The 25,503-nt window shown below is 38.5% G+C and overlaps 1 protein-coding gene across 1 annotated transcript; it reads right to left on the minus strand.

Annotated features, from left to right (window-relative positions):
* Window positions 1-4,811: 4,811 nt before the first annotated feature.
* Window positions 4,812-25,456, minus strand: LOC136871624 (vesicle transport protein GOT1B). Its single transcript, XM_067145095.2, has 5 exons — window positions 25,000-25,456; window positions 18,699-18,790; window positions 18,424-18,602; window positions 15,993-16,074; window positions 4,812-6,419 (listed from the first exon to the last, which is right to left on the minus strand). The coding sequence occupies exons 1-5, from the start codon at window positions 25,022-25,024 to the stop codon at window positions 6,375-6,377; spliced, it is 423 nt and encodes a 140-aa protein (XP_067001196.1). The 5' UTR covers window positions 25,025-25,456; the 3' UTR covers window positions 4,812-6,374.
* Window positions 25,457-25,503: the final 47 nt, after the last annotated feature.

A 25,503-nucleotide genomic window follows, 5' to 3' on the forward strand; every position in this document is an offset into this window, starting at 1 on the left:
GAGAATTCTCCGCTAGGTCCTACCAGGAGATGCTTTAGTAGATTTGATGTGCCAGAGCTTATGTTCCTAAAATTAGTCTCTTTAGCCATCTGTCTAAGAACTCATAATCAGTAAAACTGATGCACTCAGAGGATAATCTTAATACCTGCATGCAAGTGAATGCCTATGATGATGATGACGACAATGATGACAAAGGGAATTCCTTTTAAACATAAAACTTTACAGTGGTGGTAATGTTGTTTTAAGGTGATTATCAACCTCACTTACTGAATTAAATGTAAACAAAAAATAATAAATAAGCATCAAGTGTACAAACTACACTGACTGACAGAGCAAATGCAACACCAAGAAGGAGTGGTCAGAACTTTATGCCAATTGCAGGGTAGACTGACGTCACTGAGGTATGCTCATGATGTGAAATGCGCCGCTGTGCTGTGCACGTAGCGAACGATAAATGGGACACGGCGTTGGCGAATGGCCCACTTCATACCGTGATTTCTCAGCCGACAGTCATTGTAGAACGTGTTGTCGTGTGCCACAGGATACGTGTATAGCTACGAATGCCAGGCCGCCGTCAACGGAGGCATTTCCAGCAGACAGACAGACGACTTTACGAGGGGTATGGTGATCGGGCTGAGAAGGGCAGGTTGGTCGCTTCGTCAAATCGCAGCCGATACCCATAGGGATGTGTCCACGGTGCAGCGCCTGTGGCGAAGATGGTTGGCGCAGGGACACGTGGCACGTGCGAGGGGTCCAGGCGCAGCCCGAGTGACGTCAGCACGCGAGGATCGGCGCATCCGCCGCCAAGCGGTGGCAGCCCCGCACGCCACGTCAACCGCCATTCTTTAGCATGTGCAAGACACCCTGGCTGTTCCAATATCGACCAGAACAATTTCCCATCGATTGGTTGAAGGAGGCGTGCACTCCCGGCGTCCGCTCAGAAGACTACCATTGACTCCACAGCATAGACGTGCACGCCTGGCATGGTGCGACTTGGCTAGAGCGACTTGGATGAGGGAATGGCGGAACGTCGTGTTCTCCGATGAGTCACGCTTCTGTTCTGTCAGTGATAGTCACCGCAGACGAGTGTGGCGTCGGCGTGGAGAAAGGTCAAATCCGGCAGTAACTGTGGAGCGCCCTACCGCTAGACAACGCGGCATCATGGTTTGGGGCGCTATTGCGTATGATTCCACGTCACCTCTAGTGCATATTCAAGGCACGTTAAATGCCCACCGCTACGTGCAGCATGTGTTGCGGCCGGTGGCACTCCCGTACCTTCAGGGGCTGCCCAATGCTCTGTTTCAGCAGGATAATGCCCGCCCACACACTGCTCGCATCTCCCAACAGGCTCTACGAGGTGTACAGATGCTTCCGTGGCCAGCGTACTCTCCGGATCTCTCACCAATCGAACACGTGTGGGATCTCATTGGACGCCGTTTGCAAACTCTGCCCCAGCCTCGTACGGATGACCAACTGTGGCAAATGGTTGACAGAGAATGGAGAACCATCCCTCAGGACACCATCCGCACTCTTATTGACTCTGTACCTCGACGTGTTTCTGCGTGCATCGCCGCTCGCGGTGGTCCTACATCCTACTGAGTCGATGCCGTGCGCATTGTGTAACCTGATATCGGTTTGAAATAAACATCAATTATTCATGCGTGCCGTCTCTGTTTTTTCCCCAACTTTCATCCCTTTCGAACCACTCCTCCTTGGTGTTGCATTGTCACTGTCAGTCAGTGTACATGAATTTGGAAAAAGGAAGAAAAAAAGACATTAATGATTTCAGAAAGCCGAAATGGAAACCAACAAATGAAAAGGGAACCATAGTTCTCTGAGAAACAGTACACTTGAAATTTAGAAGAACCTTCTTTATGAATTAATTCTCACACTTAAAGAAAATGGTGAGATCAGCAGTACGCTTGTCACCGGCCATTATGAGATCCAGTGTTCTAGACAATTTAAGGTGTAATCTTTGACCAGAGAGATCCACACACTCAGTGAGAAAGAAAGACATGCTGAAATTGGCACCACAAGAACACACTAAGGGTTTGTTGCCTCCTTAAGAGGTAAGAGGGCATAGATCTTCCATGTCCTATCCTCAACGAACACATAACTAGGGTCTCTCTCCTTGAAAACTGGTGTCTTCTTAACAATTTTCACCACAAAAGATAGTCCAGTGTAGCTGAGAACAAATATCCCCAGCAGGCACAATCACAGGTCTGATTGTAGTAGTAATACCACTTCTTTTGCAGCCTGATCTACCAGTTCATTTCCTGTTATCCCAATGTGGCTAGGAAGTCACATAGAAGTGTGACCTGCCCAAAAAGTCATGGATCTGCTGCACCAGCAGGTGTTGCAGGAAACGTGAATCTACAGAACGTAAAGAACTTAAAGGGTTGGTATACACAAGAAAGTAGTCTTCCTCGTACCTCAACTCAAACTGTAAAGCTATTAAGATTGCAAAAAGCTCTGCAGTAAATACACCACAGGCACCAAGTAGTGAAATTTTCGTGCTGATATCATAAAAAACAAGCAAGCTCCCAACATTCTTTCCAACCTTAGAGCCATCCATTATGATAAGTAGCACACATGGATACTGGTGATGTAGTTCCTTTACGTCACACCAACGCAGATAGGTTTTATGGCGACAATTGGATAGGAAAGTGCTAGGAGTGGGAAGGAAGCAGCTGCGGCCTTAATTAAGGTACAGCCCCAGCATGTGCCTGGTGTAAATATGGGAAACCACCGAAAACCATCTTGCAGGGCTTCCGACAGTGGGTTTCAAACCCACTATATCCTGAAAGCAAGCTCACAGCTGTGCACCCCTAACTGCACGGCTATCTCACTCGGTAGGATACTGATGAAAACAGCTACAGAAATACCTCTGATAAACAAAGATACATTCGGTCAACAGAGTTGTTCTAATTGTATATCCAGCTTCCGAACTAGCAGAGGTCCAGACAAGCCAATTGCCTAAAGCAACATCCAATTCACGATGCTAGATATACGAATCTCAACTGGCTCTTGACTAGGTTTTAAACTTCTGGTGGTATTAGGTATCAAACAGGCATTGAAAGCTCGGATGTTGCGGCATTTCACAAATACAGTACTGCTGCCCTCTTCTCCGCAAAGGTGGATTTAGCTAGTAGATTGGGAATTTGTCTAGTCGACAATGCTCCAGTTACAACCTAACTCCACTATGGTGTATGCTATTTAAAAGGTTCAGTGTAAATGGCTTTACTGAACCATATGCTGTATTACTACAGTCTAAACAGGAAGAAACTGTAGATGCGTGAAAACGTAGCAGCACCACAAGTTCAGCCCACCAAGAAATGCTGCAGAGGAATGTCACATTAAAAAAAAAATAATGAAAATAATGGTTGATAATATTGGTTTCATGTCCCACTAACTGCTTTTACATTTTTTGAAGATGCTGAGGTGCTGAAATTTTGTCCCACAAGAGTACTTTTAAGTGTCTGCAAATCTACAGACACGAGACTGACATATTTGAACGTCTTCAAATACCACCAGACTGAGCCAGGATCAAACCTGCCAAGATGGGTGCAGTAGGCCACAGCACTCAACCATCTGAGCTATTCAGCCAGGCAGACAGTCTCTTTATACAGGTATAACCTTAAGTCGACAGAGGAGTGCAATGTCAACCTCTTACCAAAATGGCGTTCCAGAAATCTGCAGGTTACATCACAGGCAGGACAGTGTTTCACAAGCAAAGCTGCAGGTCAGGGTCCATGGACCGATGTTGAGAGGAGTATACTACAATGGAGGTTTTTGGAGCTAATAAACTAAAACTAAAGTCTCTTCTGAAATGTAAAATATATAAATAAAAGAAAATGAAATCTTAATAAATCACTCTGAAGTTTAGTTTTATACAGTAGTTCTAGGGATCCTGTATAGCCCTCCAGGTTAAGGACAGATTAATGTCATACCTTTGTGAAACTAGGGAAGGGAGAGACCTCACACAAGGTAACATCCTGGAGGCTGTCTTCCTATGGAATATGTGGTTCAGATGGTAGAGCAATGCCTTTCTGAGCTCAAGATGGTAGGTTCGATTTTGACTCAGTCCAGTTGTATTTGAAGGTGCTTAAATATGCCAGCTTGTGTCATTCAATTTACTAGCACAAAGCAGAATTTCTCCGAGACAAACATTCTGGCACTTTGGCATCTTGTAAAAGTAGTTAGTAGAGCATAAACCCCCCCCCCCATGGCACTACAGCCCTTGAAGGGCCTTGGCCTACCAAGCGACCGCTGCTCAGCCCGAAGGCCTGCAGATTACGAGGTGTCGTGTGGTCAGCACGACGAATCCTCTCGGCCGTTATTCTTGGCTTTCGAGACCGGGGCCGCCATCTCACCGTCAGATAGCTCCTCAATTCTAATCACGTAGGCTGAGTGGACCTCGAACCAGCCCTCAGGTCCAGGTAAAAATCCCTGACCTGGCCGGGAATCGAACCCAGGGCCTCCGGGTAAGAGGCAGGCACACTACCCCTACACCACGGGGCCGGCGAGCATAAAACCAATAACATTATTTGTCCATGGTCAATATATAAACCACTATACTGTATTTCCAAGTTCATTCACAGTTTACAACTTAACTTCTACCTCTATGGTGGCTGGTGGGAAATAAATACCACCTATACAGAATTACTCTTACAACAGACTAGATAAGTCAGTACAGCTTAGATTTTGAGAAATTATACACAAGTAGATATTAGTTTTGAAATAAGTTTCCTACAATACTTGATGTGTCTTTCAAAGCACTTGGAATTGCCAGGTGTAAGGAAACAAAAACATATTAAGGAAGGATTTACTCAAAATCAATTTAATATAACTTAAGTAATGCCAGAACATTATACATCTAATATACATATTCCTTTGAAAATTATAAAAAGTTCAATCCATCACAAAAAATATACTTTAAGGAATGACGGAATGGTCCACATATTGGCAGGTGTAAAATTGTAAGGCGAGTTTGTTATAATAAAAGGATGGGAAATTATTATTTTTTGAATGGAAAGTCATATGCTATGACGTTTTGATCCTAAGAAGCCTGAAATGATGAAGAAAATGATACATATGGCATGGCTGTTACAAGCTGTCAGCTGATGTACCCACACTTTACTAACACATATAATATTATCTAATAGCAGCATAATCAGTTTATGAAATATTATGTTGATATAGCAGCCCATTATTATGAAATTTCATCTTTCTTTTGAAAAGTAATTTGTGCAAAAGTATGAAAGACACTACAGTTCAACAAAATTTATGAAATGTTGCCTTGCAATGTTCTGCCTATTAACAAGCTACTCTTCAAACATGCAACAACAGATACTACCCAATTATCTGCAAAGCAACACCAATATATCTCAATGCCCACTTCAACTTAACTCAAGTTTGGCAACAAGTAAAAAATAAAGATTAACCCAATAATTCTACTGGTCTCAATACAGGAAAGTATATCATTTAAAATAAAATGAAGAGAAATCTTTGGTTTCTTTAAATCACTTCCCTTATACTCAAAAAATCCGATATTCTGAGTTATTTCCTTTACATTTTCAGCATGCATTATTTTATATGATAATATCATACGTTCTTCACATTTACTTGTACTATTTCAATGAGATTTACAATAATTTTAAACATTTCAACAAAAAATGCCAAATAAAGCCAAAAAAATGAATGTTAATAATAATAATAATAATAATAATAATAATAATAATAATAATAATAATAATAATAATAAATTATGTACAGTACATTCTGATTCAGTTTTTAGAAACTGTCATTGCAAATATGTATTTTAATACCTAGCTTTTACTACAAAATTGTCAATGTTACTTACATGTAAATGATCAGAGCACATAATCTGAGGTATCTGACAGTTGCATCTTTGATGATGATGATGATAGGCTCCTGCCTACTAGTAAGATACTTCTATTTCAAATATCAGTGATGACTAACAACTTTATACGGATATCAATGTTTCATTCTCTTTATGTACATACAATTGGCACACACAAAAATGTTACAATGATGTTATTTTGTGACACGTTAAGAAAATGTAATATTCTCCAAAATCCTGGGTAATAACATGAAAGATATGGCAAAACAATTCAATAAACCTAGTTCCAGGCAGATGCTAGGATCATCTTCAAGTAGGATCGTCAGAAAAAAATTCTGCAAAACAATCTCCTCTTCATGCATTGAAGTTTACTAGGCAAACAACTATTTTCTCATCACTTGAACTTCCTATCATACAGAGATAAGAATAAATTCTTTCCATTTCTAAAACCAACTTCACTGCCACACAAATCACAAAATCAATGCAGTTTTAAAAACTGCAAATCCTAATCTCACACTGTCGTCCTATTAGAATCTCCAGCAAAGCGATCCATAAGCTGAAAAGCAAAGTTAATTCCATATTAATAAAAATAACAACAAAAACAATTCAAACAAATTCAGTTTTTACACCATCACAAAATAAATATACAAGGACAAGTCAAAAAGTAAGTTTTCCCAATACTTCGTAGCTGAATGTATAAAGACAGGTTAAGATAAAGAATACTGTTTTATAACCAAAGTTAGATAACGATCTGCCAAAGCATAAAATAAGTTTCTCCATCCTTGACAACAGAAAGTAGTGTCTTGCTTGTTGAACCTTTACACCACTTCATCTTTCACGTCACGATCCTGCTCCATAGATGTCTATCAATGTCATTAAAATGTGTCTGATGTTGGAAGATGGCCACTCTGCTCTCCACAATTCAGAACTACCCAACCTCTGCCAAATGATGGCACCATTTTCACACTTGTTGAGCAGACATCTCTCTGGATACACACACAATGTATCCAATGCATCCCCCTGAAAACGTTGGCAGGTTTCATGTTTTTTTTTTTTTTTTTTTTTTACAATTAACTTTACGTTGCACCGACACAGATAGGTCTTAAGACGATGATGGGACAGGAAAGGGCTAGCAGTGGGAAAGAAACAGTCATGCCTGGTGTGAAACCATGGAAAACCATCTTCAGGGCTGCCGACAGTGGGGTCTGAATCCACGATCTCCCAAATGCAAGCTCACAGCTGCATGCCCCTAACCACATGGCCAACTCACTTAGTAGCCTACAGAAAACAGATCAGCTGGGTAGCTCAGGTGGTCTTCTGAGCTCAAGATGACGGGTTCGATCCCAGCTCAGTCCGGTGGTATTGGAAGGTGCTTGAATATCTCAGCCTCATTAAAGGACTTCTGTGAAACAAAATTCTGGCACCTCAGCATCTCCAAAAAAATCATAAAAGTAGTTAGAGAGATGAAAAACCAGTAACATTATAAAACCGATCCTGCACACATCTCCTCCGATCATTATACAATACCTCATTGAGTACCTTCATCATTTTGCAACTGTCACTGTGTCAAGGTTATCTTTCACTGACCTGTGCACCTATGTATAGTATCATCAATTGGTGGAACTAATTAATGGATACATAAGTTCAGCAAGCTCCAAACTTTTTTTTTCCTGAGCTATAATATAAGAAATCCTACTTTTTGACTTATGCTCACAGTTAGGTCAATCAATCACTACTGATCTGCATTTAGGGCAGTCGCACAGATGGCAGATTCCCTATCTGTTGTCTTCCTAGCCTTTTCTTAAATGACTGCAAAGAAATTGCAAAATTTATTGAACATCTCCCTTGGCAAGTTATTCCAATCCCTAACTCCCCTTCCTATAAACAAGTATTTGCCCCAATTTGTCCTCTTGAATTCCAACTTTTTCTTCATATTGTGTTTTTTTCTTTTTCTTTCTTTTAAAGACACCACTCAAACTTATATGTCTACTAATGTCATTCCACACCATCTCTCCACTGACAGCTCAGAACATACCACTTATGAAATACATGTTGATTCTCATAGGGAAACTGAAATATTTGTCCCGAATGAGTAAATTTATAATACCAATATAGTTGGCCCATTATTCCATATTAAAAATTTTCCACCTAACTCATACCTGGTTGCCAGCATTTCGCCCCAGTGTGCTAAGTTGGGCTCTTCAGGTGGTAAATAGCACTCCTACCAAGACGCATGGCTAGTGCATACTATGGAGGCCACTGCGTAGGCTACTTTGGGTCACCGGCAGTGCCAGTGCACTATGAGAGACTTTGTCTCATTTTCAAAGATTGATGCCTGCCTGGCCATCAGATGAAATAGATGTTGATTCCCAGTGGCCCAAAATTTGCAACATTTTTGGAACGCTACTCTTTTGTCGGAAATTACCCAGAACAAATCGAGCTGCTTTTCTTTGGATTTTTTCCAGTTCTTGAATCAAGTAATCCTGGTGAGGGTCCACATACACTGGAACTATATTATAGTTGGGGTCTGACCAGAGACATATGCCCACTCCTTTACATCCTTCCTACAACCCCTAAATTCCCTCATAACCATGTGCAGAGATCTGTACACTTTATTTACAATCCCATTTATGCGATTACCCCAATGAAGATCTTTTCTTATATTAACACCTAGGTAGTACTTACAATGATCCCCAAAAGGAACTTTCACCACATCAATGCAGTAATTAAAACTGAAAAGACTTTTCCTATTTGTGAAACACACAACCTGACTTTAACCCCGTTTATCAACATACCATTGCCTACTGTCCATCTCACAACATTTTGCAGTTTCTCACAATCTTGTAACTTATTTATTATTCTATACAGAATAACATCATCCACAAAAAGCCTTATCTCTAATTCCACTTCTTTACTTTTGCTAGTTGCTTTACGTCGCACCGACACAGATAGGTCTTATGGCGATGATGGGATGGGAAAGATCTAGGAAAGGGAAGGAAGTGGCCGTGGCCTTAATTAAGGTACAGCCCCAGCATTTGCCTGGTGTGAAAATGGGAAACCACGGAAAACCATTTTCAGGACTGCCGACAGTGGGGTTCGAACCAACTATCTCCCGAATACTGGATACTGGCCGCATTTAAGCGACTGCAGCTATCGAGGTCGGTCACTTCTTTACTCATATCATTTATATATATATAAGAAAATCTAAACATCCAATAATACTGCCTTGAGGAATTCCCCTCTTAATTATTACAGAGCCACATAAAGCTCTGCTTACTCAAATTCTCTGAGATCTGTTTTCTAGAAATAGAGCCACCCATTCAGTCACTCTTTTGTCTAGTCCAACTGACTCAATTTTGCCAGTAGTCTCCCTCCCAGGGCCTTTCAAACGTCCAAAATCTCACGCGTGCAAAATGAGGCGCAGAGGTTCTGTGCACCGTGCATCGGTCCTACTCTGCTAGGATCGGAATAGCGACTCTGTTAAGCTCGGCTCAACTCGGCTCGGGTGATGAGCCCTACAGAGCGAGTAAGAAAGGGGGAGAGGGGTGGAGCAAGCGAGACAGGCGTAGGAAAAGAGAGAGACAGTGCTACTGCTCAATACCGAGGAGTGGGGGCGGTCTGCACTCTGGTCAACCTAGCAAAGTTGTCTTATGCACGTTGCACCGCGCAATGCACCGGCGCATGCACTCTGAGAGGCCCTGATCTACCCTATCAAATGCCTTAGATAGGTCAATCGTGATATAGTCCATTTGACCTTTTGAACCCAAGATATCTGCTATATCTTGTAGGAATCTTACAACGTGAGCTTCAGTGGAATAACCTTTCCTAAACACAAACTGCCTTCTATTGCACCAGTTATTATTTGCAAACATGTCTAATACAATCAGAAAGAATGCTTTCCCAAAGCGTACATGCAATGCATGTCAAACTGACTGGTCTGTAACTTTCAGCTTTATGTCCATCACCCCTTCCTTTATACACAGGGGCTAATATAGCAACTCTCCATTCATTTGGTATAGCTCCTTCTTGCAAACAATAATCAAATAAGTACTTCAGATATGGTATTATATACCAACACATTGTCTTTAGTATATCCCCAGAAATCTTATCAATTCCAGCTGCTATTCTAGTTTTCAACTTTTGTATCTTATTGTAAATGTTCGTATCATAGGTAAATTTTTATACAGTACTTCTTTAGTATTAGTCACCTCCTCTATCTTGTAACTAAAAATCTTGACATACTGCTGATTGAATACTTCTGCCTTTTGAAGATCCTCGCAGACACACTCCCCTTGTTCATTAATGATTCCTGGAATGTCCTTCTTGGAACCTGTTTCTGCCTTAAAGTACCTACACATACCATTCCATTTTTCACTAAAATTTGTAAGACTGCCAATTATGCTTGCCATCATGTTATCCTTAGCTGACTTCTTTGCTAGATTCAATTTCCTAGTAAGTTCCTTCAATTTCTCCTTACTTCCACAGCCATTTCTAACTATTTCTTTCCAATCTGCACCTCCTTCTTAGTCTCTTTATTTCTCTATTATAATAAGGTGGGTCTTTACCATTCCTTACCACCTTTAAAGGTACAAACCTGTTTTCACATTCCTCAATAATGGCTTTAAACCCATCCCAGAGTCTGTTTACATTTTTATTTACTGTTTTCCACCGATCAGAGTTACTTTTAAAAAACTGCCTCATGCCTCCTTTATCAGCCATGTGGTACAGCCTAATAGTCCTACTTCTAAGACCTTCCTATCACATTTATTTTTAAGTATGACAAAAACCGCTTCATGATCACTAATATCATCTATTACTTTGGTTTCTCTATAGAGCTCATCTGGTTTTACCAGCACCACGTCCAGGATGTTTTTCCCTCTAGTTGGTTCCATCAATTTCTGAATCAGCTGTCCTATCTATATTAGCTTATTTGCCATTTGTTGGTCATGCTTACTGTCATTCGCATTTCCTTCCCAATTAACATGTGGTAAATTCAGATCTCCTGCTACAATCACATTCCTTTCCATGTCGTTTCCCACATAGCTGATTATCTTATCAAATAATTCTGAATCCGTGTCAGTGCTAACTTTTCCCGGTCTGTACACTCCAAAGACACCAAGTTACCTATTATCTTTAGAAATGAGCCTTAAACCTAGAATTTCATGTTTGTCATCTTTAACTTTTTTGTAGCTTACAAATTCTTCTTTTACCAGAATGAATACTTCCCCTCCCACCATACCTATCATATCTCTACGATACACACTCCAGTTCCGTGAGAAAATGTTGGCATCCATTATATCATTTCTCAGTCATGATTCAACTCCTATTACAATATTTGGTAAGTATATATCTATTAAATTACTTAATTCTATTCCTTTCAAACTGACTGGTCTGTAACTTTCAGCTTTATGTCCATCACCCCTTCCTTTATACACAGGGGCTAATATAGCAACTCTCCATTCATTTGGTATAGCTCCTTCTTGCAAACAATAATCAAATAAGTACTTCAGATATGGTATTATATACCAACACATTACTTCTACAGTTCAACACTAACATTTTTATATCATCCCTACTTGACTTCCAGATCTCTGTACCCTTATCACCGCTCCCTAGACCACTCCATTTCCCTGAATGTACCTCCCTCTTACCTTTCCAAACAAATTTCCTAACTTATACGTACCACTGTGGTTTAAGTGAAGGCCATCTGAGCGCAGATCCCATCGCCTACCCACCCATTAGGATCTACAAATTTCACTCCCAGTTTCCCACAGACCCACTTCATAGTCTCATTTAAATCCCCAATCACTTTCCAGTCAGTATCCCTCCTACACAGTATTCCATTGATAACAATCTCCGCTCCCTTCAAATTCAGCCATGCTGCATTTTTTCTTCTTTTGCTAGTTGCTTTACGTCGCACCGACACAGATAGGTCTTATGGCGACGATGGGACAGGAAAGGGCTAGGAGTGGGAAGGAAGCGGCCGTGGCCTTAATTAAGGTACAGCCCCAGCATTTGCCTGGTGTGAAAATGGGAAACCACGGAAAACCATTTTCAGGGCTGCCGACAGTGGGGTTCGAACCTACTACCTCCCGAATACTGGATACTGGCTGCACTTAAGCGACTGCAGCTATCGAGCTCGGTCGTGCTGCATTTACCAGATCCCACACATCCCCAATTATGTTGGTACTTATACCTGCTTGCCTTACGTAGTTGGTTCCAACGTGAAACACTACTACCTTCTCCTCCACTTTCCTCAAAATCTGCCTTAACGTAACTCCTGGATATCACTCTACCCTTGTTCCCTTTCCTCCACACACTTTCCCCACATGTCTAAAAATGGAATCCCCCATGACCAGAGCCTAAACCCCACCTACCTCATTTGATTCCCTCCCCTCCTGGTCAGCCCTATATTTCCTGACGGCTGCAGAAGCTACTTCCTCCTCCCTTTTCTCTCTCCCATTACCCTGTTCCATTCCAGTGACATTCTTAGTCCCCTAATTAATTTTTTAAACTACCGTGTGCAAAGTAACCTGCTCTATGCAGAATGAGTCCAATGCAGAAAGGAAAAAGGATCTAGCTGGAAGTGCTTATTATTTCCTAATGTCTTAAGTTTATTTCTGGATTTCTTCCAACTTCAAAGAATGTGCATAAATAGCACCACATTTTAAACATGGGAACAAAAGCATCCGAGATCAGCCTCATAATGGTTGTCCTTGAATTACTTGAAGGAGAGAGTCGATGAGAGTTAGAACACTTGAAATAGGATACAATGTACAGTAGTTTAGGAGATGACTAGAAGCTTAAGCTACAAGAAAAGTTGGGCTAATTTAATCCTGCACTTATTGACTGAAAACCACAAAATTTAGTACAAAATCATAACCTCCAAATTGCTCCGGGATATGGAAACAAAGGAGATGAATTTTTTTAGCTTAGAATTGATAGATGATGAAGGAAGGTATAATAATAACAACAACAACAACAACAACAACAACAACAACAACAACAACAACAACAACAACAACAACAATAATAATAATAATAATAATAATAATAATAATAATAATAATAATAATAATAATAATAATAATAATAATAATAATAATAATAAAACTTATCAGATTTCAATTCTCCACCAAACTGTAAATGGTAATCATTTTATGTCTCAACTCTATAAAAGCTCCATCCCCACAATGTGTAGCCATACATTTGCTTCACATCAGAAGAAATGAAGTGGGAAGTCTTCCACATCTCCTACAGCCCTGACCAGAGTCAGATATGACTGAGACAACAAAAGCAATCCAGAAAGTAGAGTCAGTTTCTTTGCAGCTAATACTAAAACTTCCAGTAAAATAAAAAATCTGTGCAAAGAGAAGTGTGGATTATGAAAAAAAGTAAAAAAAAAAAGTCTACAGATTAAGATGTTACACATCATTTTTCGTTAACACAACATGATAATTTAAGTCTTTAAAAAACTGTACTTCATTAATTTTACATCTTTCATGAAAAGTCAAATATAAAACTGTAATGTAGGCATAACTATAGTGAAAACAGTCATCAGTGTAGTGAAGACACCTTGTACAGTTATGTGAAGCTAAGGGCAATGTGACCATTAATCCTACATACATTGTAATTGGATGTTATATGTGTTGCTGTGCCTGCACTAGTGAGTGCAATCATCTTGGGCCTAGTTTACATAGAAACTAAAGTTACACAACTGAGTTATGACTGCATTTTGAATTATTGCACATGAGCATCTACTAATGGCTAGAAGCTTAAGGTACAATAAAACTTGGGCTAATTTAGTCCTGCACTTATTGACTGAAGACCACAAAATTTAGCACAAAATTATAACAAATTTTTAGTTTCAATAAGTTGAAAAGTACAGCAACATGTGACTAGTAATTTCATCAAGTTAATATTGTATTTACAGTAATATGAGGAGGACAACTGAAAAAACTGGTTGTTTTTGGACATGATCGGCATCCCTAGTAATGATTCACAGTAAAGTGTATTACTGTCTTGCAGATGATTCTGTATGAATTAAACAATGGTAGGTTTCATATAACAGATTAACCTAAGTAAAATCAATTTCATTAGAAATACAAACACAAATGAAATTCAAAATGTGTAGAAGAATAAAAAGGCTCGTAATAAAACTAATGAGGTCCTATAAGACTTAGGTTTAGCCTTGCCAATCTATTCCATAGGAAGCACAGCAGGAAAAAATTCACTAAAACTTTGGTAAGGTGGATTCCTACATCTATCTTTTTCTCATAATATTACTACTACCACAGGAGACTATATATACTAAGTAATTGAAAGGGTCCAACTGTATTACCCACCAAATTTTGTAAAATGGTAAACTTGTGGTCTCCTCTACCAAAGGTTGTTAAATCCCGCAAACCTTTTTCACAGGAAAGGAAAAACTAATACTGTAGCAGGACTCAACAGGTATTGGGAACGAAAGCGAGCATCCAAAAAGAACTAGTCATAAGCGCTCCCCAGTGAGCTTAAATCATTAATAATTACCTCTTGCTAGATTTCTCCAAATTATTTCTGACCCTAATATGTTGATTTTCACACCACAATCATTGTATTCCTATTCAAGTGCAATATGGTGTTGGTGACAGAATCCAGAAAATAACAAAGGCTAAATCGTACATATTTATGCAGATGACATGGCAATTGCTTCAGAGCAGATAAATGACTTACAAAAGGCAATAGACATATTAAGTGACTAGGACCAGAAAAATGAAGTTCAGACCAAGTGATATACAACGGCAAGGAACTGAAAATTGTCAACAATTTCAAATACCTATGCATTACCCTACAGGTTACAGGAAGAAGTTTTAGACTGTGCATAAGATCAAAAGCAGCTGCAGCAATAAAAACTATAAACAACAATGGACATATTAATCTCATATTACTTGAAACAGCAATGGCACTTTTTCAAATGAAGATGCTGTCCATTCTGACAGATGAGTTAATATAAGAATTTCTTAACTACAAGAGATAGAGAAGATAAAATCCAGATTTCTCAAAGGAGCCCTCAGACTGGTATACAACCTTGCAAGAGAAATGTTTCTAATAGAAGACCTACGGATAACTCTACTACTACCCACTATGGAAAGTACAAGCTACTCCTAGATCTACAGAATAAAAGGCAAGACATACTGATGGAATTTTACACAACAAAATGCAATGCTAGACAGAAGATGGACACAGCCATTCTGTGAAAAGTGACAAATCGTGACCAGGCTTGCACTTCATGGCTTCCACCATAATGATCCTGAAAAGGGCTTCATGATCCAGATGAACATTGCGTGTGTGAACTATGTAACAATGTACAGTATATGGAGAACCACATCCCCAATAGTGGCATATATCAAGGAAAATAACCAAGTTTTTTTTGCTCATGTTGAGATGTCCTAATATGGCCACAGCTGCAATAATAATGATTATTATTATTATTATTATCATTATTATTATGAAAGTTCCAAGATATAAGACAGCAAGTTTACAAGCCAGTCTGCTATTCCAAGGTCTGATGATGGTGCTTCACACTTATTGTACTGTATATACCTGTTCTATATGGAATGTTTAAACTTATTATAGGGAAATAATTAGTTATCTAGGGAACTTCTTCAGTAGTTCATGTAACCTAGGAAATCATCCACAGCATCATTGAGCAAAGTTGCTGAACAACCCAAATCAACTCTTTATTATAAAAATCTACAATTCAAATATTTTCTTTCATCTTTTTATAGTCAGCATTTAGGCAAGATAATAGCATCTAAGCTTTTTACAATCTGGACACACTTTTTCCAGGAAATACTCATACATACCAATGTTGCCACAAACACAAATTTTTGGTTATTTAGTTTCATGACAGTAAGTTTCATAAAGATAATAGCGCAACCTAGGGTCTCCATGTACAATAGCGCTAGTGACAATACCATCCCACCATTTACCTGATGCAAGTAAGAAGAAACTACAACCCAACAGCAGGAATCACAGAGTATCTTAGCGTTAAATTTCCCCAGCCCAATGCTCTTATTTCGAGAGTTTCATCAATTGGTTGCAATTTTTAATAAAATATTACTATAACTATAATAATATAACATACCCCGCGAATTCCTGGAAAGTTCAAAATGGTACCAAGGACTGGAATTCTTCTTAGAAAATTTATTGCCACTGGGAAGAAACCACTGGAAAGAAAAGAAAAAAGAAATAGCATGTTATAATAATGACTGATTATTAATACATGGCCATCACTTTGGTAATATGAAGGAAGCAATTTATATACAACACACAAAAAAAAAAGCATGTAACATTCTCGAGTTTGTGTTTCAAGACTGCACAGAAATAACAATTGCTCACAGTAACAGGTGTATTAAGTAAACATTTTGCAAGTTGTCAACAAGTGCAGATTCTTAAGATGGTATTCAACATAATTTATTAATAAACCTATTGAAAGAGACTTTGAAATCTAAAGAACATTTTTTTTTAATTTCTCCTATTAAATTAGTTAAATCGGACACATGAGGTTTTCATTCTTAGAGGTGAATATAATTCTTATTTTCTTCTTCAACAGAAAGTATAAAGTAAATTGAAAAAGAAACTCCCACTCTTAGCATAATAAACTTTTCATATTGAATATATGAATTCTTTCTTAAACTGTTTACCCTCTGGGGCTGGTTTTTCCCTCGGACTCAGCGAGGGGCCTCACCTCTACCGCTTCAATGGCAGGGTCCTGGAGCGTGAGACTTTGGGTTGGAGGGATACCGCTGGGGAGGAGGACCAGTACCATGCCCAGGCGGACTCACCTGCTATGCTGAACAGGTGTCTTGTATGGGGATAGGGAAGAGGGAAGAAAGCGGCCGTGGCCTTAAGTTAGTTACCATTCCGACATTTGCCTGGGGAAGTGGGAAACCACGGAAAACCACTTCGAGGATGGCTGAGGTGGGAATCAAACCATCTATACTCAGCTGACCTCCTGAGGCTGAGTGGACCCCATTCCAGCCCTCGTACAACTTTTCAAATTTCGTCGCAGAGCCGGGAATCGAACCGGGCCTCTGGGAGTGGCAGCTAATCACGCTAACCACTACACCACAGAGGCGATGAATATATGAATATCTGCTGGAAAGTGATCAAATTTCTGACATTTTATTTCCAAAATTTAACTGAGAATTATTGACAGTGGTAAGTACCATTAGTAAACTCCTGTCCTCATCCTGAGGTGGTGCAGCTCTTTTCAGACACACCCCCAATGGAGGTGAGCTGCATATACCATTTTAAACACATACCAACACTCCTGCCATTCTTAAATTTCTAGCAGTACCAGAAATCAAAACCAGGCCCCCGAGGAAGGCAGCTAATAGTGCTAAACGCTATGCTATGGAGGTGAACATAGTGGTAAGTAATAAACAAACATCTGATTTGATTTTCAATAATACCTTCTCGTTTAACACAAGTAATTTCATACTACAATAATGTAACATTTACAAGCAGTTGCATGTCCTCCTTTTATCTTCTCCTCAATGATGCAATAACAAACCAATGCACTGTTTCCATCACAAGTTGTACAAAAACAAACTTCCACCTGTACAACATTTTACTAACAAGTGTTTCAAAAACAAATGTCACTGTGAATCGATCAATAAATGTAAAAAGAGAGGACCCCCCCTCCCAATACCCTGGAAACTGTCACCCTAGGTAAGACTAGATTGCCTGGGCCTAAATTAAGCATTGCAGTCCAAAGCAAGTTCAAGTTTATATATCTTTCATTCTGGCCCTTTTCAGTTCATCCATAACATCCCTCTCAGCAACTCTCCTCCTAAGGGTGGGGGGGGAGTAGAATACATCTATGGTATCCCCTGCTTGTCGTGAGAGGCAACTGAAAGAGGACCAGAAGCTATCAACTTCAGAGCGCAGGTTGACAATCACAGTTCCCCTAGCTGAATCTACCAATGCTTCCACTTATTTGTGTCAGATTCCTTGCCTTAATCTTTCCCATCTGACCTCTCATGGTCAACTCCTGTTTTCTTCCAACCCCGATGGTATTCAATTTGCGAGGCCTAATGTGTCTTTCAGGATCATGCCCTTTTCCTTTCTTTCATTTCCTTCATTCTTCAAAGTCTTGTACCTCTTCCTTTTCCCTTTTCACCAATGTTATGAGATGTCTACAACCACCCATCTCTGCAAGTTTTCCACACAATTAACTCTCCTTATTAGAGTACACCACATCGAAACATCTTTATCTCCATACACTAATAACTGACGAGCAAAACTGAAATACTTGTGTTTACTGAAATACTACAAATGCAATGTAAGTTTCTATTAAGCCTCTGCCTTCCTTCCCCAATTTGGTTTACTGAAATGATAATATAAAAACAAATAATTGAAAATTTTAAAAAAGAATTCTGACGAAACATAATAAAGAAATGCAACAAAAGATTAATCAATTTACAGCTGCAATTAGTGCAAGATGGTTAGTTGTCCATATGTAAAATACATTTATTAAGTATTTCATTCAAAGTAAATGCAAAGTGACTGACCTGAAGAGGAGAATGAAACCATACGTTTCCACCAACATCCCTATTAATGGCCATCCCAGCAGCACGACGGAAATGCCACCAAAAAATGCAATTGTTGCGCGAACTTTATGTCTTTGGAAAAAGAACCGGAAAGTCCTTTCGAGCCCAATTACACATGATAGTCCAGCAATGAACAAAATCTAACAAGGTAAAGAAAAGGTATCCTTAATTAGTAGTTAATAACATACCTTTAACGAAAAGTGTCTAGGAATATAAGAAGAAATATAAATGCTTACATTCCCTAGAGCCAACAGTGCCTTATCAAACAGAAGAAGAACACCAAGGAAAAGAAATGATATTCCAAATGCAGCTAGGCCCACGCCAATTTCTGGAACATTGAGAAATTACAAGATTATTCATTAGCAAGTACTAGCGGATGGTTGCCAAGTTCTACTTCCTCTTCAAACAACAACCACCACCACCAGTACCTCTAAATTCAAACAGCATCCTGTTACACAATCTCAGACTTAGGAGGTGGCATCAAACAAATGCCAGTTATTATTTATTTATTTATTTACATAGTTTACACCCACATTGGAGCACTTATATGAAACCCAAATACATTTATGTTAACAAAGAATTAACTGAAGATTTAGCTTGCATCATCTTCTTCCTTTCCTAAAACCTCTTCATTCTGGCTGACCTTTCATCAGACATGACATATTGTTTGTGTTGTACAGTTTTTAATGACAATCTTATTTGTTTGTTCTTGAGAATCCTTTTTTCTTCTCTATTTTCAATTTGCTTCATTGTAATATTCAGCTCTTCTAAATCATTCTGAACTTCTTTAAACCAATTATTTTTTGTTTTACTTTTCCAAAAGTAATTAAATAGTTGTTTTATTATCATTTAATCGAGAAAGATGACAGAAAAAGGCAATTCTTCTTTTTCTCATCATATTATTATCGATTCACTTTCCCTATAAACCACTGCATTAGGCAATAATCTCCATTGTCCATTCACCTGGTGTTTTTTATTAATGATTGTTCTGAGTATCCTTCTGTCAACCTTTTGCAGTGCATCAGTTGTTGCTTTGGTGTTCAATTTAAATAGTGTTTCACAATAATAATAATAATAATAATAATAATAATAATAATAATAATAATAATAATAATAATAATAATAATAATAATAATAATAATAATAATAATAATAATAATGTCTGGCATTAAACTATAATTTAGATAAACTAGAAATACTAGAAAGGCGAATCATGAGGAAAATATTAGGCCCACAAAACACAGCAGAAGGTTGGAAATTACGAAGTAATGCTGAAATATATCAAAAAATATAAAATATATCAGATGTAATGAGGAAAAGGAGACTTATGTTTTTTGGACATTTATATCAAATGCAAGATAGTAGATTAACCAGTAAGATTTTCAGATATTTGTGGGCTAAGAAATCAACGACAAGCTGGGTCAATAAAGTAAGAAAGGATTTAGAAAAAAACAATATAACAACAGAAGAAATAAATAACAGAGAAGGCTTTCGGGAAAAAGTATTGAAAATAGAAGGATTCCAAGGTAGGAAAGTAAAAAAAAAGACTGGTTCAAAGTGGTCTGAAGACAGAAAGAAGAAACATAGTGAACAGATGAAAGCATACTGGAAGAAAAGGAAAGAACAAAGAAGAAGGAATTGAAATTGGCACGTGGTCCTCCGGTGGCCCATTCGAAAGAATAATAATAATAATAATAATAATAATAATAATAATATTTTTATGCATAGTGGATAAAAAACTAAGTTTGCTTTAAAGGAAAGTTCAACAACTAAATGACTGAACATTCACTGTGAGCTCCAACTTGAGAGCTGGACTGCAGGGAACTAGACTGCTTGTTGTTTAAGTACAGAGAAAATCTAATAATAATGGTATTGTTTTTACATCCCATTAACTACTACTGAAGGTTTTCGGATACGCTGAGGTGCCGGAATTTTGTCCTGCAGGAGTTCTTTTAAGTGCCAGTAAATGTACCGACATGAGGCTGACGTATTTTGAGCACCTCCAAATACCACCAGACTGAGCCAGGATAAAACTTGCCAAGTTGGGGTCAGAAGGCCAGCACCTCATCCATCTGAGCCACTCAGCCTGGCAAGAGAATATCTATTTAACTGTGGGTTTATATGTGAAATGGCTCTTTTAACAATAATCTTAGTATGAACTAACAAAGTTACTGAATAATTTCCAGTACTGGTAACAATGTTATATACATTTAATCTATGTCTAATGTCAGTCTTAAGAGACGCCAGATTCCTGAAATTTTGCACTGAGAGAGAAAGATGGTATATTGTGGAACCATCAACTTCCTGAATTTACAGGTTGTTGTTATGGACAATATTTGCTTGGACAGGTGTATTCCAGACACATGGAGGAAATCACTCATTAAAGTTCTATATAAAGGTAAGGGTGACACAAGTGACCCTAATGCAGATAGAGGAGTGGTGCTAGAAAACAACCTCTTTAAGATATATATGAAGATAGTTACAAACAGGTTAGAATCAGAAGTCACAATTCCAGAACGTCAATTTGGTTTTACTAAAGGGAAATCAACTCTACATGCAGTCCAATACCTGTTGGGAGAAGTACAAGAAGCCCTAAGAATATCCAAAGGGAAATATTTCACTGTATTCATAGACTACAGCAAGGCTTTTGACTCACTCGACAGGAAAGACAAAAAGTCAAGGATAAGATTGGCATAGAGCACCCACTTATCCATGTATTGGAAGACGTTCTTCAATATAACTACATTGAAATCGATAATGGTGTCAACAGGGTGTCCTACAGAGTGACTCCATAAGTCCGTTGTTGTTCAACATAATGGCAGCAAACATCGCTGAGATACTCATAGGAAAGAAGACAACCACGTTAATCATGTATGCGGACGACATGGTCTTAGGCTCGACCAACCAAGAAGAGCTGCAGGAAACCTTGATGGAACTTGAGACATGGGTAGAGAAAAACCATCTTTCAATCAATATGCAGAAACTACATCAGATGATTTTCAGAAAGGGAGGAAGAATATCGCAAAACCACATAGGTTCAAATATTTGGGTGTAACCCTTCAAACGACAGCGAGCTCCTTCCGATGTCACATTCAGGATAGGACAGCAGAGGCCACGAAAGCAATATGCAGGGTAAGGAACATTGCAGCACTATCGCTGAAGACAGCCATGAGACTTTTAGATATGATGATATCACCCATAGTTACCTATGGTCTGGAACTAATATGGGAAAAACTGACCATCACTGACTTAGATTGCATAGAAAAGGTGAACGCTCGTTTCCTAAAACATGCCCTCAGGGTGGGAAAATATGCACCATCTAGACTTGATTACGTACTTGCCAAGGAAACTTTTTTTTATGGAGGATCTAAGACTACATCTGCCTTCTACTGAGGCATCCAACAAACTACTGGAATGTAGGAGGACGAAGAGAATGGAGATAGATATTGACTTTTATGGAACAGCTATTTCATTTGCCGAACTAAAGGTGTGTGTGTGAATTATGTGGACAGAGATCTACCCTGTATCACATAACAGTATGTCAGATGAGGACAAAATCTTTGCCTGCTTACGGCAGTGAAAACTAATCCCTGTTCAGGAGATCATTTCAATCTCATTATGGACAAAGTGAACTAATATAATATAGATTATCTAGACCTGTAAATTTCATAATCTGTATAAATTCATTGTATAGTGTTGTGTGCTACTAACTGTAGAGGTGAAATTTTACAATTCCAATGAACTATGGATCACATTAAGCATAACGTCTTGTATATCACTTTTTGGCAAGCCAAACTACCTCCAGAAATTGATGAAAAAGTTCCTTTATTTTTTTTTACAAGTTGCTATATGTCGCACTTACACAGATAGGTCTTATAGAGACGATGGGACAGGAAAGGGCTAGGAGTAGGAAGGAAGCGGCCGTGGCCTTAACTTAGGTACAGCCCCAGCATTTGGCTGGTGTGAAAATGGGAAACCGCGGAAAACCATCTTCACGGATGCCGACAGTAGGGTTCAAACCCACTATCTCCCGAATACTGGCGCACTTAAACGACTGCAGCTATCAAACTCAGTGCTCCTTAAATTGGCAGAAAATCTACAGACACAGATTTTTCCTATTTCAGCACTTCTATATGCTAACTGTGCCAGGATTCGACCCCAAGTGCCTTATCAACTATGCTAGACAAATGGTTAAATAATTTGGAAGTAAGCTTCCATCATAAAATGTGTCCAGTTCAGTTGATTAGGTGCCCACTTCCTATACGCAAGTTTGTGAGAAAGAGGATCCTAGTGAAGTCAATTGGTATTTAAGAGTTCTTAGATATGAGAGATTTGTGTAGTTGTATGATTTAAAGCCACATTAAAGAACCACTTGACAGGCCAATATTCTGGTACTACTGTATGGTTTCTCTTAAGACTGAAAGTAGTTGAAAGAATTTTAAATTTATTATTATTATGTCAAAGAAAAGGACAGGAAGAATAAGGGGATGATCATCATCGTCATCATCATCGCCAGCTCCATGGTGTAAGAGCTTATACCCACGGAGCCTAGATTTATTCCCAGCTCATGTACTAATTTTAATCCTGGTCTGAGGATGGGAATAGGAATGTACTGAAAGTGGTCATTTAAATTTTGCAACATCAACTGTTTATTAACAGTCCAAAGAGCTTAGTATAGCAAGTCTGTTTTGTTGTCCTGAAAAACTTGCTTGTGCGTGTGATCCTTTTTTCTCCTTTGTTATCGTGGACAATGATGATGTGTTGGTGATCCAAGTTGTAAATATAAAAATGTGTGCTTCATGAAGTACGAGTATAAAATGGTGTTTGAAAGATATTTACCTGTGCATATAAATGTATACAAGCTGTCTTTATGTTTACTAAGTTATAACTTACGATTACAAATCTACAGGGTTTACTCAGCCTCAGGTGGTCAACTCTGAGGAGCTGCCTGATATGAGAGGAAGTGGGCTTGGTCACTCTCTTTCATTTAGAGAATATCATACGCTTACAATTCATTTCAGATTAGATCCTTAGGGTCCAAGTTATGATGTACGAATTGCCTGTAATCAGCAAAATTCCAACCTTTTTTGTGTTCACTTTTCATAAGGTAATAGCTGCCTCTGTGGATCATTGGTAGAGTGTTTAACTCATGATCCCAAGTTTGCAGGTTCAATCCTGGTTGAGGTAGAAATTTCTGAAGAACAGTCAAAAATCTTGCTACTCTATGTCGTTGTTGGCACGTTAAACACCACAGGTGACGCTCCCAGTGTCACCCGACAAAACTAAATTAACTTAGCCACTAGTATCAGTGCCAGCAGAATTGTACTTTTGTTGCTAGATAACAGAAAAATCAGAATGTTGAAATTGGTAGGAAGACTGCCTAGGTGGCACCGCTTAAAGACAATGAGAAATAGTACATGCAGTGGGAGGCAAAAACATGTTAATTAATTTTAGTGATTTTTAATTAGTTTCTTGCTGTGTTAATTAATTTTAGTGATTTTTCATTAGTTTCTTGTTGGGTAAGAATGTGCAATGACAGCAAATGAGATTAATTGTTCAGTCTGTGCTAGACATCCTTCCTCCATTTAAATGAACCATGACCACCAAAGAATACTCAGATTACCATGAATGAATTTGATTAAGAATATAATGAGATGATGGGACCTGGACTGGAATATAGTGATGTATGTGGAGTGGTGGCACGACTGAATACAATAGAGAGAAACAATACTTTCCCAACCCACAGTACCTAGATAATGGGAAATGATGATGAAATATGCTTGTTGTTTAAACGGGCCTAACATCTAAGGTCATCGGCCCAATGGGAAATTATAACAATGAACAATGAATATAGATGATTAAAGACTACATTACACAGAAATAAACTACAAACAAGGCACACAATGAAATCTTTAATAACAAAAAAATGAGCATATTCTCTGTAAAGCAATGGTGACGCTTTCCAAGTATGTCAGGCCTCTCTTGAACTTACAAAGAAGTATACTAGAAAACAGCAATGCTATGCCCAATGGTAGATGGGCTTAACATGTAAGTCATCTACAACAATAGTAGATGATACAAATCCTGCTCAGTCTAGGACAAAAATGTGAAGGAGTCAGAATTTGGAATACTTTACCAAGAGTCTGCAGATTTTGTTACATATTTGGGATTCATGAAAGCCTATAAAGGCAGGCTGGTTGAAAAGGTCAGGATGACATTTCGCCCTTACACTGCTGGAATCCAGCTGACAAATACCCTACCTATATTTTAATTTTTTCCCAATAAAAATACAATGAACCCATATGATTGTTCAAAACACACACACACACAAAATCTATTTATAACTGTAACCTTTCCTTCCTGAGAGTATTCATTATAGGTAAAGTCGCAAGGTAAAACCTAGTTCGGCAAGACTTAAATATCACCCAAACTGTGGGAAAGCAGCTTCAAAATGTACTTTCTTATTTATATATGGTTGTTATATTTTTCATTGAATAAATATTATTCTACTACTAAATAATTAAACTACATACTTACTTTGTACATCAGTTACTTCAAACATTTTAGATGAATTTTAGGCACGTATAAAATGATATGTACAAAAACAGTGCACTACCTAACCTAAACAATCCACGTCATTTATGACATTAAAATGTTACCACCACCATACTTGTATGACTGCTGCGCGGTAAAGAATGAAAAGAAATGATGTTCGAAATGAACAAAATATTATGTTTATCTGTACACGAAAAAAAGAACCTACATAAAAAAGACAAAAACAGCAGTTAATAATTCAATCCTCTCTATACGTAACACTAAGCTCCCGTGGAGCGGTATTTGTCAAATCGCAACTCTTAAGTCTGGTTTTAATAAATAAACACAATCTACGCGCGTAACACAACGCAAGTGAGTGTACCCTATCTTTTGAAATAATATCATTTAGCCATGAATTTGTAACATGAGGGAATTTAATAAAATATGTTCAGATGTTCCAATGTGGAATATCTTTCATCTTTCATGTGGCATTTTAACTTCTTTGAA

Source organism: Anabrus simplex, chromosome 1 (genome assembly GCF_040414725.1).
Source record: "Anabrus simplex isolate iqAnaSimp1 chromosome 1, ASM4041472v1, whole genome shotgun sequence".
Classification (NCBI taxonomy): domain Eukaryota; kingdom Metazoa; phylum Arthropoda; class Insecta; order Orthoptera; family Tettigoniidae; genus Anabrus; species Anabrus simplex.